Source organism: Teleopsis dalmanni, chromosome 1 (assembly GCF_002237135.1).
Source record: "Teleopsis dalmanni isolate 2A chromosome 1, ASM223713v2, whole genome shotgun sequence".
Classification (NCBI taxonomy): domain Eukaryota; kingdom Metazoa; phylum Arthropoda; class Insecta; order Diptera; family Diopsidae; genus Teleopsis; species Teleopsis dalmanni.
In genome coordinates, this window is record NC_051846.1 from 67,377,730 (window position 1) to 67,398,997 (window position 21,268).

General features: G+C 30.4%; 1 protein-coding gene across 1 annotated transcript; it reads left to right on the plus strand.

Annotated features, from left to right (window-relative positions):
• Positions 1-2,767: 2,767 nt before the first annotated feature.
• Positions 2,768-13,355, plus strand: LOC119665036. Its single transcript, XM_038074380.1, has 12 exons — positions 2,768-3,165; positions 3,234-3,496; positions 3,552-5,267; positions 5,339-5,503; positions 5,558-5,737; positions 5,807-5,974; positions 7,026-7,187; positions 7,250-7,420; positions 7,494-8,081; positions 10,099-12,738; positions 12,798-13,025; positions 13,093-13,355. The coding sequence occupies exons 1-12, from the start codon at positions 3,159-3,161 to the stop codon at positions 13,270-13,272; spliced, it is 6,468 nt and encodes a 2,155-aa protein (XP_037930308.1). The 5' UTR covers positions 2,768-3,158; the 3' UTR covers positions 13,273-13,355.
• The last annotated feature ends 7,913 nt before the right edge of the window (positions 13,356-21,268 follow it).

Sequence of the window (21,268 nt, forward strand, 5' to 3'; positions counted from 1 at the left end):
GACACTCGACCATCTAGTACTGTAATACTAGGAAGAAAGAACATGTCATTATTTATCAAGGAAAGTCAATACATTCCATACATTTTTTAACGAGTAACTACATGAAAATTATGTATAAAACTTTGTATAATATACAAATAATGTAAGGCAACTTTTTTTCATATATTTTTAAATAAAAAAACATCCATTAAAAACCAAATAATTTCAATAATTTCTAGTTACAATAAAAGTTTAATAGAGAATATGGAAGCACATGGAAGCATTTTTTATTAAAATCTAATATAAAATTAAGTTTAAAGAAAAACTTTTTTACAGCAGTTTTTAAAAGTATTAGTCGTTTGCAGCTTAGGTGTGGAAATTCGTGCAATTTGATGAAATTGATAAAATTTGAGTGGCAGTTATATCTACAACTCAACTTATATGAATAAAATTTTATACATTCTCACATATGAATAAAAATATATTCTATAAATTTCATTTGAATATCTTCATTAAAAATGGAGAAAACTTATACGAGGGTCGCTATTTATATTTTGATCCTAATATTTAAAAAATACTGACTTGTAGCGGCCTTTTCCACTGATAAAAATCGTTGCCCACGCAATTTATTCTTGATGTTCGGGAACAAGAAGAATTCATTCGGTGCCAAATCAAGACTGCACGCCGTAGTCGGTTGTTAGACTCGCATTGTCATAATGGAGAATGATCCGATGGCGCTTGTTTGTTTTCTGTATGTTACTAAAAACTTCCAGTAAATAAATAGTTGTATACTATTCGGAATTGACTGTTTTCTTTTGTTCCTGTACTGGTATCCGTATAGTTGCCACATGTCCAGTTTTCCTAAAAAAACAAACGACCATTTGTTTTGAAGTGCTTCGAACTAATGCCTAATGCCTAGAGTTCGACTTCAACCTCAATCTCACAGTATGTCGCATGACGATCTTCCATTACGAGTTTCAGTTTTTGCACAGCATCAATGTTTTCTGACACAACTGATTTTAGACGACTTTAACGAATTACAGTCACCGTCAATGAACGAAGTCCGGTCACGATTAAAATCATTGTATTAGCGTTTCACAGCGGAAAAGGATGGAACTTCATCGCCACTTGATCGATGCACTCTTCTCTTGATACTGGTAATCCACGTCGAAAGTCGTATTAAATCATTACAGGAAAATTTTCTCGCTTTAACTCCATTTTCTCGTAAATACTCAATTTCCAAATCTCTGTAAATATCACAAATAACGTTTTTCTGACAGAAAGTGTAAGGTAGGTTATGTATAATAATGTGAAACTTTCGTATATGGAAACGTCAAATGACACCTGATAACAATCAGTGTTGCAAAAGCTTAAAATATAAATAGTGATCCTTGTAATGTAATTAGTATTGCATATTAACGAAATATATACTGAATTTTCAGCTTTTCTGCAGTAATATGCACTATCGCTTTGCGGTGTGATATTTTGATTTGTGTTCGATCAATGCAACCCAACAGAAAACGAAAATTTTTTATAAAAATCCTGTTTTACTTTGATTTGATTTTGGAAATCTAGGAAGTACACGTGATTTTTAAAAATTTACTGTTTCAGTAATATCTCATTAAACTAATGTATGCGACAGTGCAGACAGAAGTCTCTATATGTCGAATGAATGAACCTTAAATAAAGAGCCACTGCGGATGTTGAAGACATATTATAACTATTGATAAAAAATCATCGAATGAAAGTGCATGAAACTGATGATGTAGATAAAATAATGTTTGTTAAGATTATTTGCTATGAACAAGTAATAAATATTATGGGCGTATTTGATTGTCTTTGTTAGTAGTGATATTAGATTAAATATTCTTAACAGTTTTTGGGAATATTGTTTTAGATGGTTAAGTAACATACAATATATAATATTTTCAAAAAAAAAAAAAATAAATTTATTTCGCCACGACAACACACCACCTCATTAGTCAACGAAAATTCTTTAAATTACATTATGAAATGCATCCACATCCATCGTGTGTACTCACCAAATTTCACTTAATCTCTGATTTGTATTTTTGATTCGAACTTCAGAAAATAGTTTGTGAGGAACGCCGTATGAATTGAATTTGGACGTAATTTTTGTTACTAGTGGATACTTTAAAGGCAATAATGAGTCTAATTTTTTTGAAAGTATAAAATAATGGAATTCTACTTTAAGCATCAATTGCTTAAAGGCGAATATGTCGAAGAAATAATTTAAATATAGGCAAAAAATTAACTCTCACTTTCACGTAAGCCACATAAACATTCAATATTCAATATTCGCATAATTAAAAATTTTAACTCGTTTATACCAGTAAGTACGCTTCGGGGTTAACTTATGTGAATTTTGATTAAAAATTTTAAGTAATTAAATTGTGCTTATTATACTACATTTTTATCCTTTCTTTGGCAGAAGATCAACAACAATTGTTTTGCAAAAGAGAATATTCTACAAAGTGTTTGTTAAGTATATGAAGACGAGCTTATAGATAACTTTTTTTAAATGCGACACCATAGTAATTTTTAAAAGTAAATAAATAGTAAACTTAAGTATTGCTGCATGTGTGCATTAATCAATTATTAATTAATTAGTTTTACATTAAAAGCTTAAAGATTTAAATTAAAATAATAATTTAAGTAAATTTCATTAGAATTTGGCATTGACATTGATTGTATCTTGAAAATTTTAAATTTACAGATCTTATCAATTCGAAGATATGCGCTTTACGTATCTTGTGGTGAATATTACTTTACGCTCATATAATAGCCAACAGCTAAACAAACTTATTAGAGTTTATATGAAAAGAATTTTGGCAAATGGGAGACAGATTGATCGGAAGTGTAACATGGAAGATGGGTGCGTCTTAGAACAACCAAATGATAAGAACCGACTAAATTTTGGGCAAATTTTTTCCTTGAATTCAATACGCCGTGTACGAGTCAATTATGATATCTTGTAGTTACAACTTGTTCAATTAGATAAAACAATATAAATGATGTTATTTATATGAAAATGTTGGATGGTGAAAATTTTTGTATAAAAACTTGCTGCTTTTTCGAAATTATGTGGAGTACAACATTGGCGTCAAGTGGAGACTATAGAAATAGAATTGTGATAGTCGAATAAGAAGCAACATACAATGAAAGGTTAAAAATTGGAATAGAAATATAATTAGAAAAAAATGCAATTAATGTTATTTCATTGTGATTTTCAGTTTCTCTACTGGCTGTAGTTATACTAGCTACAGTGGTGAACTGTTACGCGGCGGATCCTGATTGTGTCTATCGTAAAATACGTGGCCTACCCATACACTGGGCCAATCCTACCGACTGTGGCCGTTTCTATCGTTGTACGAATAAGAATGTTAAGAGAGAAATAATTTGTCCTGACGATAAGGAATATAATCCTAAAGCTGGCAGATGTGGACCAGCTGGACGTGGTTTTTGTAAATTGAGTTTGACAGCGCCTTTAGCAGATGTAAGTTAACATGTATGTATTATTTTCGATTGACTTAAAGCAATATATCTCTTAGGTTAATGTTTGTAATGAACAAATTTCCGGCTCCTTTGTAGCTGAAAGTGGTTATTGCCGTAACTTCTATATTTGCAGCGAGAATGTGGCTTATCCACAATACTGTTCAGATGGTAGTTATTTTACCGATGGAAATTGTCAACCAGACACTGACAGCACATGCTGGCAAAACTTCTGTATTAATGAAGCCGATAATACATGGCTGAGTGATCCAACTTCTTGTCAAACATTCTATATATGCGCAAATCAACAAGCAACTAAGCAAAGCTGTAGTGCTGGCTCCTACTTTGTTCTCGGAGACAACACTTGTCTACCAGATGTAGGTAACACAAATTGTTGGGAAAATTATTGTATATCAAAGGAGGATAATACTGTGATAGCCGATGTGAATGATTGTAGTACTTACTACGTATGTGTTAACCAGCAGACTGAGCAAAGAAGCTGCTTAAGTGGTTGGTATTTTGAATCAACATTGGGTATTTGTCAGGAAGATCCAGAGAATTCAAAATGTTGGGTAAATTATTGTATATCAAAGGAGGATAATACTGTGATAGCAAATGAAAATGATTGCACTTCTTACTATGTGTGCCTAAATCAACAAACTGAACAACGAAATTGTCTAAGTGGTTGGTACTTTGATAAAACTTTGAAAATATGTCAACAAGGCGAATGCCCAACACCAACAGAACCTTGCACTTGTCCAGGTGGCTATACAGAAGGAGAGTTTGTACCACATCCTGATGATTGTTCACTATTCTACATATGCTCGAATAAGCAATTAATTGAAACAAGTTGTCAACAAGGAAACTATTTCGACGTCGACCTTAAGTACTGTGTACGTGACACCGACAATGTCTGCCCACAGTGTCAAGCTGAAACACGTTCAAAACGTAGTATAGTTAATGAAATTGATGAGACAGAGAATATTGATGAATCAAATATAATTGAAGAACAACCAGAAACTGAGATCGAAATAAAAACCATTGAAGAAAATGTTGATGATTTTAAAATGCAAGCAAGAGATGCTGACTGTACTTGCCCGGGAGGTTACGAAGAGGGTGATTTTTTGCCACATCCAAGTAACTGCTCACTTTTTTATATCTGTTATGATGGTCAATTGATGGAGAGCAATTGCGGTAAGGGTAACTATTTTAATAGCTCTTGCCTTCGCTGTGAACCTGATACAGATAATACTTGCTGGCCATCCAGTTGCAGCGGTGGCGGTAGTACGGAAACTAATTTATGCCAATATCAGGCGAATGGTGTTTTAGTAGCTAATCCAACAGATTGTAATGCATTCTATAGTTGCTTAAATGGGCAACAAGTCGCTAAAGTTTGTGGTACAGGCGAATGGTTCAATCCGCAAACTAGTGCTTGTGAACCTGACACAAATGCCTCATGCATCAACCCATGTGCTAGTACCACGGGCATTGTGTTTTTGCCACACCCGGACTGCACAAAATTCTATTTATGTAATAACGGTCAAGCTACTGTAGAAACTTGTACAAGCGGTGGTTTCGATATAACTTTGGGCAGATGTAGTGCAGATGCTCTTTGTGAAGCAACTATGTGTGCAAACCAGCCTGCAGGTACAACTTTTGAGTATCCTGAGGATGATACTAAATTTTACCTCTGCGTGAATGGAGTTGCATATGTAAAAGACTGCATAACTGGCACTTATAATTCAGCTATTGGTGTATGTTTGGAACAGCCAAGTGTAAGTATTTACTTAATTTTTATACGATATGTTGATATAAAGTGTTAACATAAAAAAAATTGTGTGTTTAGACCGATTGTGATCAAACTCAGTGTGCTTCTGCAAGCAATTATGCACCTTTTACAACAATAAGCAAAGATAATGCTTACTTTTGTATCTGTAGAGACGGACAAGCTTATAAGGATGCTTGCCCTACTGACACTGAATTTAATGAAAATATTGGAGTGTGTTATTCTGTAAGTTATTTTAATATTTAAATTTTTTGATTTTATTAACACTTTATGGCTTAGAATGCTCCTTGTGATCCTGAAATATGTACAGATAGCGCAGAGTATACTGTTGCACCAAATAGGAATGATACACAAAGTTTCTGCTTATGTGTGGCCGAAAGTCCAGTTATTGTTGATTGTCCAAATAATTTGACCTTTAGTGCATTAACTTTAGTGTGTGAATCGCCTCCAGTGTCGGATGTGAGTATTTAATTTTATTATATTTGTTTTATTTGATTTAATATAAGTCAAATCATTTCAATTTTGTAGTCAAGATGTAGTGAGACATTCTGTGCCAATCAAATTGATTATACCGTTTTCGCAGCAATCAGCACTAAAGAAGGTTTCTGTATGTGCGTGAGTCATATTGCTGTATTCCGTGACTGTGATCCTGGTACAGAATTCAACTCAATCTTTGGCGCTTGTTTAGAACCTCAGGTGAGTACAAATTATTTCTTTTTAAAATAGTTTCTTTTATAATAAATGTGGACACAAATGTCCACTTTTACTGTTATTTCTCAAGAATCAAATATTTTATTTTATGCTTAAATGCTTGTATTAAGCATTTTTTGATTCATACTTAAGTGAGAAGCGTAGGCTTCGAGTAGAGAAGAGTGCAGTTAGACACAGATATACCTTCATTTATAATGCCTTCATTCTATTAACAATAAGTTATTAATTATAACAAAAGTATGATATTGACAAAACAATGATATTAACTCAACATTAATAAAATTAAAATCCGTAATGATAACTTCAAAAATGCCTGCCTGTGTATACAGTGTTATTTTTTTATGCTCACAAAATCATAAATCTGCTGTATAAATAATATAAAATTTATATTAGTTTTAATGTGCTTCAAATTTTTACCTATTTTGTGGTAAAAAAATCTTAATTTTATATTAAGATTACATAAACTATAGTTTATATATTGCAATACTATTAACTGATTGGAACGTTCAAATGAGTCGAAATAAGTTGGGAAAGTCAGTAACAAATTAAACAACAACTGTAATTACATTGGTCATGTTTAATTAATAAATTCAGTTTGATTAACTTTTGCTCAAAACCACACTACATGAATTTCATAGGTTTAAAATTTTCGTACATAAACTCAGCATCGTGTGTATGTAGAAAATATGAATATAAAAAAATTGTATTTTCTCGCGCTTCTTAAAAAAACTGAAAGATTTCTAGCCTGAAAATTCACATAACTGCGGGAAAACTGTTATAAAAACCGATTTTAATTTGCGAAACCCATTTTACTCTAGTGTATCACATTTAGGACCGTTCAGTCACTACAAAATTAATAGCAAATATTACTTTTCTAAGTAAAAGTAAAGGAAATTGAATTGATCTCAATTTAAATGAAAATAGTTTTACGAAAGAGCGAATCATTTATTATTTTACTCTATAAGTTTTAAATAAATTTATATACAAAATTATAATATAGTTATATTTTTATTTTAAAAAATATTTCTTGGTTTAGCCAACGTGCGATGTTGCTAACTGTGAAACAAATGCAGGACTCACTTTCCCAGCTTATAATGATCCCTACTCATTCTGCTATTGTAAGGATGAGGAAACTGTTGTAAATATAAACTGTCCAGATGGAGAAATCTATGATTCGATTCTTCTCGTATGTTTACCGGTAAGCATAATTATGAATAAGCAAAAATGTTAAAAAATATATAAATTTTTTTATAATCATAGGAATATTGTGATTCTACACAATGTCCAGGTGCTGGTTTGACACCGTTCCCGGCAAATAATTATACTAACGGCTTCTGTTTGTGTAACGGTAATACAGCAGAATTACATGTTTGTCCTAATGACGGTGAAATATTCGATGTAGAATACTTGGCTTGTTTGTCAGAATCTGACGTGAGTTAGAATTAAATTAAAAATAGTTATATAAAAAATTATAATAATTTTGTTAAAAAAAAATTTTTTACAGCTTTTATGTAACATCGCACTATGTGCAGACGCTAGCTCATCTAACACATACCCTATTCCAGCTATAAATGATACAAGCAGTTTCTGTTACTGCTTCGGACCTGACTTAGTACAAGTCTTCAGTTGTCCTGATAATACTACATATAATGTTGAGAAAGGCATATGTATTGGTTCAAGTACAAATCCCGATGACGGTTGTACTTGCCCAGGTGGCTACAGTGAAGGAGATTTCTTGCCACATCCAACAGATTGCAATAAATTTTACATTTGTTCGGATGGAGTATTACACGTATCCAGCTGTGGTGCTGGCAATTACTATAATATTAATCAACAAGCCTGCATGTTAGATTCTCAAAATCTTTGCTCTGACACATCCTGCACTTGTGTAGGTACTTATCGTGAGAATGAACTTATTGCATACCCACAAAACAGCCAAATGTACTACAGATGTCTTAACTCACAATTGCAAATCGAAACGTGTGCTACGGGTTATACGTTCAGTGCTCTACAATTACAATGCACCACTGCAACAACTTACAATAGTAAAAAAGTAAGACCGTTCTCGAAACGATCTATCGATGTGGATGATGTAAGAACTTTAAAGCCTTTAAAAAACTTTTTTAAGAAATTTACGCAATTATTTTAAGTTCGAATGAACTGTATGGAATGGATATTGTAAAGAAAATATTATATTACTCCTATAAATTAAAACCATAACATAATCATATATAAACAATATTATATATAATATATTGATTTATATATATATATATAGTATATGTTATTACTCTTGCACTCATATAGCTATGTAGAAATTCCGCCTGCGACACATATTACAATATTAACTTACATTAATGAAAATATTTAATATAAAATTGAAAATTTTATGCTATTCTATAAAAATAAACTGAAAATAGCGAAATCTAATAATTTTGGCATTTTTATTTAAAAAAAAAATTAAACTTACAAACACAATTAAAGTAGAGACGAGGAAAAATCGAATACTGCAAAAGAAATTAAATTTTTCTATTGTAGATGTTTTCTAATTACGCTTTAAATGGCATAAAATCTTCAATTGCTATATTAAATTAATGTCATTGATATTACATTAACAATTAAAAGTAGATTTAACTTTGCGAAATTTTTGCAGAAAATATCATAAAACATATTTTAATATGCAATAATATATAAGTAAAATGCACTTAATTTACGCATCACATAAACAAATCAAATCATTATCATACACATAAGTAGAATATAAAAGGATTTTGATCAGATATATAAAATTTAATTTACACAATTTCATATGTGTCCTGTGGGCATATGAAGCTGAATTATCATAGTGGAATAATTGAAAAAATCATTTTAAAGAGATAGATGACACCAAAAACTATAGATACAAACAAAAAAATTCAATATATGTTACAAGTATATAGATGTTAACATTCAAACACCAAAAATTTTGAATATATATCTTCAAGCATTATACATGTAGACTCAAACTGAAATCTCGGAATATTAGTTAAATACCATAAAGGTTTGGAGCGGAAATAGCTGACTAATAATAACAAGAACACTGTATTAATTCCGAATCTATAAAAACGTACATTTTCTTTATAATGCAAAATTATTAATGGGTTCAAGGAGCATCCGGATCTACGCTCCAGAGTCATTCGTCAAATTCGGCGACCAAATACTGTTAACCATTATTGAAAAGGACGATACCAGCAGCTCCTTACGGATTACAAAAAACAATCTTTATAATTTTGAGAACTGTTTTGTAAAAGCGAGATTCAAAAAATTGCATTATCAAACGTCGAATATATATATATATATGTATATTCATTTATCGCATTAGAATTTACGTAGAAGAATTACAAATTGTATATAAAAGCACAAAATACATATATACTAAAAGGTTTAATATGTTTACCGGAACATTGTATTAGCAGCCTACATCGCATATAGATTTGTGGAATGAAGAAATCAAAATGTTAGAATAATAAGAAATTTTAATCACGTAAATAAGTATGTAAATCCAAAAATGAAGTTTTATATGTCAACATAGCTACTTAATATATACCAGAAATAAATACACACATATACGATACTCGTATGTTAAAATAGACTTAAGCTGCCAGAATTTAAAAGTGAATGACCTCTTCAATACAAGTAGAGCTTAAGCGTACATACAAGTGTTATAACCCAGTACATGAATTTCTTAGGCTTATACCGCCAAGCTTTTCACCAGAAATTAATACACACTGTAAGAGAACATGTTAAACTGAAATTAAGCTGCACAGCTTTAAAGGTGAACGCTCATTCAATTCGGTACACCATGGAGCTATGATTATTAAGCAGATGGTCATAACTTTTAGAAGATATCAAACTAAACTGGTGACCAAACAGCTATTTTTATTACCACCAAAGGATACTTTATCACAAATTATTCGCATTTGCGAATAGATAAAAAATAAATTAATAAAAATTAATTATTAATAAAAAATTTAAAAACATTCATAAACAGGCAATAGAAATATAAAATAAACAAAAATAGAAACTAAATATTAAAGATATTTTAAAAAATTTTTCTTATATTTTTACAGTTCTTCTGCATTGAAAATGAAAAACGATCTGTACCATCCAACTGCTCCCAATATGAAGTATGCGTTGAGAATAAATGGCGTAAACGTACTTGCACAGATTTGCGCTATTACAATCCAGAGCAACAGAAATGTCTAGAACCCCGTGATGATACTGTTTGTAACTATGCAAAAGTAAGTGGTTTACCAGATTGCAATAATCAAACGGAACATTTAACATTACCAAGCAGAAATGGAAATTGTGCTCAATATTTTCGTTGCACGCATGGCAAGTGGCGTTTACGAACCTGCACAAAGCCTCAATTATACTCACGTAACTTACAGACATGCGTCACAACAAACAACGAAAAAATCTGCCAATCAGATGAGAAAACTTCCTTGGAATTTAAACAGACTCTTACGGAAATTAAGAAAGAATGCCGACATACTGCGGTGCGTTATTTTGCTGGAAACTGCGCTATGTATCTTATGTGTTTGGAAAATGAATGGTGGTATCAGTATTGTCCATTTGGCATGTACTTTAACCTTACTTTTAGTTACTGCATGCCAAATAATGCCGCACAATGTAGTGATGCACAATCTAGCAGTGGTGTAATAGCCGGTAACATTAATAGACCGGAGATCATTAATGAATATGCCAATCAAAGCTGTAGTCACGAAGGATTGCTACGTGCATCTGCACAACTGTGTGACAAATATTACGTTTGTATCGCCGGCAAATGGCATCCACAAAACTGCAACACAGGAAATTATTACAATGTTACAATGGAAAAATGTATACCCGATAGAGAAGGAGTCTGTGCGGAATTGTCAGCTATTTGTCTTGATGGTGAAAAACGCACTTTTCCACTAAATTGTACCGCTTACGAGGTGTGTCAAGCTGGAAACTGGCAGCGTGCAAGTTGTTCGCCAATGTGGTCATTTGATGATGTGCTTGGAGAATGTATACCAAATGACGGTAGATGTGCAGGCAATGGCTTACGTAGAGCTTGTCATCATAATGAATTGCAACAACATCCACTTTCAGAGAATTGTACGCAATTCTATTACTGTTTGACTGATAGCTGGCAAATAGGTACTTGCTTGAAGGGCTACACCTTCACAAAAGATTATGGTACTTGTGTTCCACATACTGCAGAGAATAAATGTAATCCAATCGTTGATTTTGAAAACCATTTTATTGGAGTAGACGTATTTCACGCACCTGTGAATTTAAGTCCTGAGAACAATGCTTGTTTGGGTCAAGAGGATGGTTCTCTGGCTCCACATGCCACTGACTGTAATCATTTTTATTTGTGCTTAAATGAAATCGTAATTAGTGAACAGATCTGTTCAACAGGCAGTTTCTTCGATGCCGATTTAGCTTATTGTCGACCCAATGATGGAAGTTGCAGAATACCATTGACGGGTGCGTGTGAAAATGCTACCGATAATTCATTTGTTGCAAATCCGTTGGATTGTCGCGCCTATTATCACTGTTCTACAATAAATGGCACACAGTTACTCTACTGTCCCGAAGGTGAATATTATCACAACTACACACGTCAATGCCGTGTAGATGTTGGTCAATGTCAAAAGCCTATACAGCAAAATAAGTGCGCCAATGCTACACATGGCACCCGTTTGGAACATGAAACCTATTGCAATATATATTATGCGTGCGTACGTGGACTTGCTATACCTGTCGAATGTCCAGATAATTATATATTTAACTCAGTATTAGCACAATGCATTTATGATGAGATACAAGAATGCCAGAATGGCGAGCTTGTGAATGGAAATGGTACGGCACATAGCTGTGCAAACTTTACCGATGGCAGCTTTTTACCCGATCATACAGACTGCACTCGTTACTATATATGCTCAGCAGGAGTTGCATTGCCACAACGTTGCACTTCTGGTGCATATTTCGATTCGACACAATTACTATGCGTACCCGATGATGGTTCTTGTCCATTTGTTGATGACGATGAACCTAATAATCATCCCGTACCACCTGATCCTACCGTTTGCGAGGGTAAACATGGTACGTTACTACCAGATCCACTTAACTGTAATGAATTCTATGTATGTGTCAATGGCAAGTTAAAACATGAACGTTGTTATGAGGATTATTTCTTCAACACAACAATATCACAATGTCAAGCTTATATTAGAGAAGATACTGCTGTGAATGAAGCAGCCACTTCCAGAGAGCAAGAAAATATTCCGATAAAAGCACAACAGCAATGTAGTGATAAACCTACAGATTTTTCGGATTTATGTTCAGAAAATGCTGTTGGTACGTCGATAGCAGAGCAAGGAGACTGTCGCCGTTATATAAGCTGTGAAGATAATGTGCCCACATCTCAGCGTTGTCGTAATGGTGAGAGCTATGATAGTTTACTAGGTCTTTGTCGCCAAAATGATGGTACCTGCATGCTTGAAAATGGTCAACGTTTTGGCGTATGTAATGGTAAGCACGGTCAATTAACTCGAGATACGGATAGTTGTCGTGGATACTTTGTGTGCATAAATGGACAAAAAATTCCCGGTGAATGTGGAGAGGAAGAATATTTCAATAAAACAACAAATACTTGTTTGAAAGATACGCTAAAACAGTGCAGTTCCACACCAACTACTTCTGAGGAAACTCCAAGTGTGGTATGTAAAATTTTTATTATTAACCATATAGCGTTATGGACTACACAATTTTGTTTTAGAGCTGTATTGGACTAAGTGAATCCGTACTTTATCCATACATACACGACAATTGTCGTTCATATTTTCAATGCGTAAGAGGAACACCAAAAATACATGAATGCGCTGATGGGCTTTTTTATAACGCAACAACCACCCGTTGTGTGAAGGAGATTGCGAAATGTGTAATGCCACCACAAAGTCTGCAACGTGCACCCATAGACTATAGTGGTACACCGTCAAAGAAAAAGGTTTAATAATAATATCTTTTAATTGTAATTTAAAAAACATTTTTTTGGTTTCTTATATTAATTACAGATCTGTGAACAATCAGCCTTGGATTTTCCATATGCAAATAAAGACGATCACTGTCGTTCGTTTTATATATGTCGTGCTGATCATACTATAGCTTACACTGACTGTCCCGAAGGAACGCTTTTTAATAATGAAAAAGGGTTATGTATGGGTGAAGAATATACGATTTGCATGTCTGATTGAAATACTAATTGAATTAATAGTTATTAAGTATGGTGAAGGTGTTTTAAATTTATATAAATTAAAGGTTTAAATTTTAGTTTGGTGTTGGGTTTTAACAAATTATAAATTATATGTGGTAAAATATTAAATACAACAAAAATAAATAAAGAATGTTGATAACAATTTTAAAAATTATTTTTAAAAATATTTACATTAAATTTACAACAAAGCACTATATTTCTGCTATGTTAACATTTTTCAATTAAAAAAAAATTTTTTTTTGAACTGGACTTTGTGTTCATATCCAAAGCCAACGTATACTAAATTTGCGTTATTTAAATTAGAGTTTTAAACAATTTCTGTTGCTTATTCATAAATAAACCTTGCACATGCTCTGCTATTTATTACAACGAACGCATAAACCACAGATATATAAATTAATTCAACACTATGTTTTAAAAAATATATTAATTTTAAAAGAATAATAGCCAGGTCAACATCAACGCCTTATGAGTATTATTTATTACTCTTTATTAATTTTTTATATTAATTTTCTATATATTTCTTTTCACATAATTTCTTTTAAATTATTTTTTTTATATTATTCTTCTTTATATTATTTTTTTTTATATTATTTTTTTTATGAATATAAGTTGTAATTTAACGTCAAATATTCCAGACGAAAGTGACTAGTTTAATAGCAAATTTGTTATATTTTTTTAAAGAGGTTTTTTCGAACAGTAGTGAAATACAACAACAAAAATTTATTTTTTATATTATTTTAATTAACTGAATTTTTGGCTGACCATACAACTGTTTCGAGTATTGCGAAATACCCTTCATCAGTGGTCTTGGAAATAATTCTTATATTTAATTATTCGTAAATAATTATTTTTGAGACTGCAAGTACCAGGAATCGAACTCGGGTCCTGCCAAATATGAAGCTCAGAATCAGCGCACCTTAACCAACTTATCCAAAGCCGTACTTGACTTTTTATGTTCGCATATTTTTGCTGGAGTTTTGTTACTTTTGCTATGAAAGTTTTTATTAACAATTTTACTTGCTGTATTTATATATTAGAACGAAATCATAAACCAGCTGTAGAATAATTGAATTAATTATATTTTTTATTTTTAATTGTTAAATTTCAAAACTATTCTATTCGTAGAGGCATTATTTGTTGTATGATTTATTTTTTTTATTTATTATTTTTTTATATTATTGTTTTTTTATATTATTGTTTTTTTATATTATTTTTTTTATATTATTTTTTTATATTATATTTTTTATATTATTTTTTGTTTTATATTTTAAGTTGCATTATGACTGCTTCTATTACTATTAAAGAATATTATCTATTTAGGTAGATAACTAAAATAAAGTAACTCCAAGCATTTAGTTACTTTAAGTTCAAACATATGGAAAAAAACAAACTTTTTTATAAAAATATATAATTTCAGTAAAAGACTAAAATTTTATATAGATAAGAAAGCCGTTTCCAATTTAAGCATCAGAACATATTAGGTCTCCAGTTAAAGCTTCTTTAATTTAATAGACTAAAATGGATAATGCACATAAATTCAAAAAACAGGTTTTAAGATATTTTTGTTTTTTGTTTTGTTTTTTAAAGAAATAAATTTCTTTAGATACTTATTATTACCTTAGGTAAATATTAAAAATGGCCCATCGAATTTTTTTTTTATCTTTAGGAGCAAAGAATCACTTTCCAAAATTAAACACCCTCAATTCGCGTAGTCACAAGTTTATAATCAAATAAGTTCAATAAATTAAAAAAAAAATATTTTTGTCATTACTTTCGCCTGTAAAGTACTCAATACAACATATTAATTATAACTTAATTAAAGTATGTAAAATAGACACATTTAATTTAGAACTACAATATATGGCAAATATTTTTGTTCATATATTTTACTTTATGGGATAATTGATTAATTATTAAAGAAGTTTTGAATACCTACACAGAATAGATGACGTACAAGTCATAAACTATGACATAGATAATTTGGTGTTCCTGTACTATACATTCATGTTATTTCTTATGCTTCAACATATTTTTTGTACATAAATATTTATTTATTTCCTTGCGTCATTACGCTGAATTCAAATAATTTTAACAGAAAATAAATAAAGAATATTTCGGACTTATGTATTCTGACGAAATCTACTGCGTTATTCTACGTCCATTGGTAAAGTAAAAAAAATTTCCTTTAACTTCAAAGAAAATGTACATTTACATAGGTAAATACATATTTCCACAACTTAAATAGACAAAATAATTACGAATATCTCTTTTTCAGGTTTGAAACTAGCACACTCCTACATAAAAAGTCGATTTTGAATTTTTAAGTAGAAAGAGCGTAAATAGAGAAATATTTTCCTTACCGAATGTTCTGAAATCACTGCTGAGCACATGATTGTAATCACAATTGCCATTGGTTTTATGAAAAATTAAAACCTATTTTAGAGGCAAGTACAGTACATCAATGTATTAAATATAAACGCTTGAGAAAATAAAACAAAAATATAAATGCGGTTTTTACATTGAGGTTCTTAAAATAAATTTCATTTTAAAAATAGAAAAAAGTAGTTATTTTAAGTTTATTTCTTGAAATATTCATATAATTCGAAATTCAATTTATAAATAGGATAATATTGTATAAAATTATTTTAAGGCTATATGCATAATTAATTTTTTTATTGTTTGTGCATATGTATATTTTATTTGTCATCACCACTACTTATTTAAAATAAAGTATTTCCATAACTCGATCTTCTATAGCTTGCATTTTCGATAACTTGCATTTTCTTTGACTCGAAGTAGACTGCAAAAGGGTCTATTTCGCAAATTACATACAATAACAAAAGGAATTCATTAACTCGAAGTCTCCATAAGTCGAACCTTTTCTTTGTAAAATGGTAGTTCGAGTTATGGCAGTTTGACTGTATATGAATTAGGGTGGACCTCTGTTGTTAAGGAATTTTTTTTCATTTTTTGACCAGATTGGTTATATTAATTTCTAATATTTTAGTGAAAAGAAAAAAGACAAGCAACTAATTCTGAAAAAATTCAAATTAAGGCGTGCCCCAACTCCTTTGAAACAAAGAAACTTGGGTACAGATATCACCTAACTAACAACAGCAAACACCGCAATTTCTTAATTATTTCTTATTACAAAAATATATAACCATTATATATAATTATGCAATGAAAAACTCAAATTTTTATTTCAAAAATAATTTTGAGCTACATATATTGGAATGTTTCAGAGATAATCTATATCTCTGAATGGTTGAGAAAGACCATTTTCATATATTTTGGACTTTTTTTAAATTTATCAAATTTTGGCCTAAATCGCTGAATCGGTCTGTATGGTCTTTATATCACTTAATTATATATTTATGTAAATAAAAAAGCGACTATAGACTATGCTATCTTTATATATAACATAGCTAATACTTTTTGTAAGTTGTTAATAAACTCCTTAAACTTCCTTATTTTAGGAGCTCCAAGATAATGTGACATTAAATCGAATACGGGCTTGTTACTTAATGTCAATTAACAGCTTGACAATTGTGAATGCCAACAAAATTGTAAACTATCAAATTGAGTTCTTAGTTTCAAGACGCATGTCTTTACTTTTATGGTACAAATTTTTAGTTATGTTGGGGTAACAATTATTCTTTTCGGCAACATTAGTCCATAACATAGGAATAAACGGAGATGATTGATCTTTTGTGCTGCAACAGACCCTAACCGAACAGAAGACATTCCGGCTTCCGAATAAAGGCCAGAATGTAGACCGTTGAGGACCTCCTAATGTCAGAAGAAGAGAGTAGTTCTCGATCCAATGACCTCGTCCTGGCGCAGATCAAGGCTGGATAGTCACAGAGAATGTGACTGAAAGTTACGTATGCATCTAAGCAGAGTCGACAATCTATCTCTTCAGACAGACCCATTTTGTTAAGGTGATAACGCAGTCCATGGTGACCCGTTAAATATCCCACTAGCAACCTCAACTCTGTGTATGGAAGATTGGGTTAAGCGTTGGCATATGTGTATCGCTTCAGAAGGAGTATATTTTGAAGGAGATAAAATAAATTTGGAATAAAATTTAAATTTGTGTTTTGTATTTACAAAATCCGAATACTTTTTGAGCAGAAGGTAGCAAAGTAAGCAGAATAGTACATACTAAAATAATTGTTTATTTTAATCTGGTTTTAGGTCGTCAGTTCTTCAGTTTACAGGATTAAAAAAATTACTAACTCCATACGATTAATTGATGACGTTCCCTGCATTTTGTTACACTTATGTGTTGCTAGACCTCCTGAGTTTAGTAGTACTTTAAACTGAATTTTTACAACAACAAGAAATCCTATTAAAAATAACAATATATGATGGAATTTGCATTTTAAATTATTATTTACTTTTTATTCTGTTAACTCAGTAATTTATTAACATAAAATAACTGAACAATTATTTGTAGTTTCCTTCGATTTCTATCTGAGAGTAGTTGTGGAAAAATGCGTATGGTTTTTAAATAATTTAGTAGCACTTTAAAACTTTTTAGAAATTACTCTATTTCTGTATAAAATAATGGTTAAAAGAAAACTACAATACGATTACATTATTGCAATAAAGCACGAACTAACATAGGTTTATAAATAAAACATATTTTTCAATTTGAAAAAATATAGTTGTATATTATAAGAGAAGACATACCTGTATAAAAAAAAGGTTTAACTTTTGCATTTAGTATTTATTATTCGAAGTTGTGAAAAACTACATCTTATTATTATACCTTATCTTCAAATAACAGATTTACTCCAATAAGGCACAAGCACTCAATGACCTTCAAATAGATATTATACACGTTATTGATAAGTTTAGATTAACCTAATTATTCTCTAAAACGTTTCAGAATTTCCTGAAAAGTTGTAATGGTATGTATTTTTGTTGCATTATAAGTGATTGTGGCACCCATGCATTCAACTTTTTGTAAGATCAAAGGCAGATGAAGTTACAAAGCAAGGATCAAACCATATCTTCTGCAAGCCAAAGGCCGGCGCCCAGAACACCATAGAGCTACAACATGACTGTAGCCTATGCTTATAAGTGGATAGCTTCACTTCATCTTAACAGGTGGAGAGAGATGAGCATTTGTAGACAAGCTAAACTCATGATGCCAATACCTAGGGTGAGTGAAGCGATAAAAATACTTAGCTATCTGCGGAGCACCCTAAATTTGCAGACCTCACTGATTACTGTACATGGAAAATTTAACTATCACCTCAAAAAGATAGCTCTTATTGAGGAAGACACTAGCGGACTCTGTCTAGAAGAAAAGGAGACAACGGTGTATATATTAAACCAATGTCTAGCACTGGCATGCAGGAGTATGTCTGTCTTGCAACACCAGTGGATTGTTGATGACTCAAGATTGTTGTCAATCTCAAGCTAAATGAACTGCTTGCAATAATGAGAACGAAAGCCACTTTGGCTTAAACTCAATAATTACAACCGAGAATCGAAGGACGAAAAAGGATCCAAAGGATATAATGTATAAACGTATTATAAAAATCTGTTTTTAGCCTATTTCTAATAACTATGTATGAAGAATATAATGTATTTATTTTTATTTATAATCAATGTATATCTTTGCAATAGATATTGATAGTTAGGCTGCTAACTATCTATAACTATTGTTTGAGCTTAATTTCAATTTCATATAAATTAAAAATTTAAATAATTATAGTTTAAATTTTATATTAATTTGAGTTATACTCATCGCGTTGACACATGCACGAGTTCATATATATTATAATACTATTACAATAGTTGTATATCAAAGAGCGCTGTGCATGTGTGTAGAATGACGTTTCAAATTGTAATTGTTTGTTGTCTGTTTATTTTAGCGTTATTAGTTATAGTTAACCGAAAGGACAATACTATTAATGTTAGTTGTAAGGACACGAGCATACAGGGAAATGCAGTCTAACAAATCAAGTATTGCTTTTATTGGACAGTCGATGGCGAGTTGTTGCGCGAAAAGGTTGTATCGATAAAATATGAGACTATATTGGGCTTATAAAAAATAAATCAAAACTAAAATAAATTTTATGTAGTGAAGAAAAATTAAATAAAAATATAAATATTTACTTATTTAATAAATGAAGTGATTTTATTTTTAATATATATATATAATTATAGAATATTTAGAACATACAACCTTTTAATTGTTTTTATGACCTATTTTTAATAATTCATATTTTAAATTAAAAAATGAAACTAGTTCAATTGAATAATAAGTAAAAAACAAATTGTTCTTTAAAAACAACTGATAAATTAAAAGCATTAAAAAAAATTTTAAAAAAATACATTATACGATGGAATCAATATAATCTGACAAGAATCAATATCGTCAATAGGGCACACAACTCAAATGCTTACTTATGAAAAATAGTTAATAATCCGTGTTTGAATACGCATATGCATGTATACATAAACCCATAATTGTACATAAGAATTTTTAAGTTTTTATAAAAACTTTCCATTCATGTGATTTTGAACAACTGTTTCTCTATTGTTGTGATTTTATTACACGTCAATTGAATTCTACTTTTTTTTTGTATAAATACCACAAAACGAGGTTAAGGTAAGTTAATAGTCAATAAAATATAGTTACGCATTCTTCAAATTAAGAATTGGAGAACTTGAATAATGCACCGCATTTATAATTCATTTATCTACTCGATTATATGGTCTGCTTATGTAGCAACGATATCCTTAATTAATTACTTTCAGACATAATATTATGACTGCAGCAGGTTTTAGAATATTTAATACATTAATTGATTGCATTTAATAATGATTGCTCATACGCCGTGTAGTCCCGTAAAAAATTGACCTAACATTGAATAAGTAAACATAATAAGTTGTACTTATTTTTATTGATAAGCATATATACGTATACCTAATCGATTTTATTAATTTAGTAAATACAATTTGTTTTAATACAATATTACGAAAATGCAGTAAATTAGTAAATTTTAGTGAATTTTTAAAAACTGATATGTTTATAAGGAAATCTCTCTATTGTAAACAATATATATATATATATATATATAGTTTATATTAAGATAATACTTTCTTTTTTTATAAACTCATAAAATCAAATCTGATATGTTTATGAAATCCTTTAATTAATAAAGAAATGTCAAAACCTTTGACATATTTAAAGCAGTTTTCAAAATAACCAATAAATAAATATAATTTACGTACCAAACTTAATTTATAACAATTTTGAAATAAACCGTTTCGTCTCACTTACATATGTAGTCAGTGCTCAACTTAACTCGAATATGCATTAAAATAAACAGCAGTGACAGAGTGCTAAGAGAACACATATCAAAATAAGAACAAGTATAAACAATAATGTTATTTCTAAAGATTAAAATAAAAATGCCACATAGTGATTTTTTTTACAAATGGGGACGATAAATATTCAAAATGTGATTTAAAAAAAAATTTAATTTTGGAATAAAATTGACAGGTATTAAAAAAATGTTTACGGATTTAAAAAATATGAGCCTTATATTCCATGCATTATTTATCCCCTATTTCCAATATTGTAAAAATGTAAAGAAAACATCAAAACAATATATAATTATAGTCTCTATATTTAAAACAAATATTTTAAAACTTTTTTAGAATACATGTATATATTTTGTATCTCGTATTACGACTGATTGTTTTAGATAAAAATGTATTTTATAGAAATGACACAAAAATTATAGTTTTGGATTTAAACATAATCTTAGCTTATCGCTTATCTTTATCATCTAAAGAATGTGCAATTTAGATATCAAGGAATGTGTATAATTCCATATATAATATTATAAATGCAACAAATCTGCTCCACAATAGAGATAAAAAACATTCACACAAATAGTGATTTATTGAATATATCAGTTATCAGCTCTTATCCTATTTTTAAC

What these genes read in the sequence shown, in the direction of transcription:
- LOC119665036 (XM_038074380.1), top strand. An exon ending in CTTGTTTGTCAGAATCTGAC is followed by an intron (nt 7,421 to 7,493) that starts GTGAGTTAGAAT and finishes AATTTTTTACAG; the next exon opens with CTTTTATGTAACATCGCACT. An exon ending in GATCTATCGATGTGGATGAT is followed by an intron (nt 8,082 to 10,098) that starts GTAAGAACTTTA and finishes ATATTTTTACAG; the next exon opens with TTCTTCTGCATTGAAAATGA.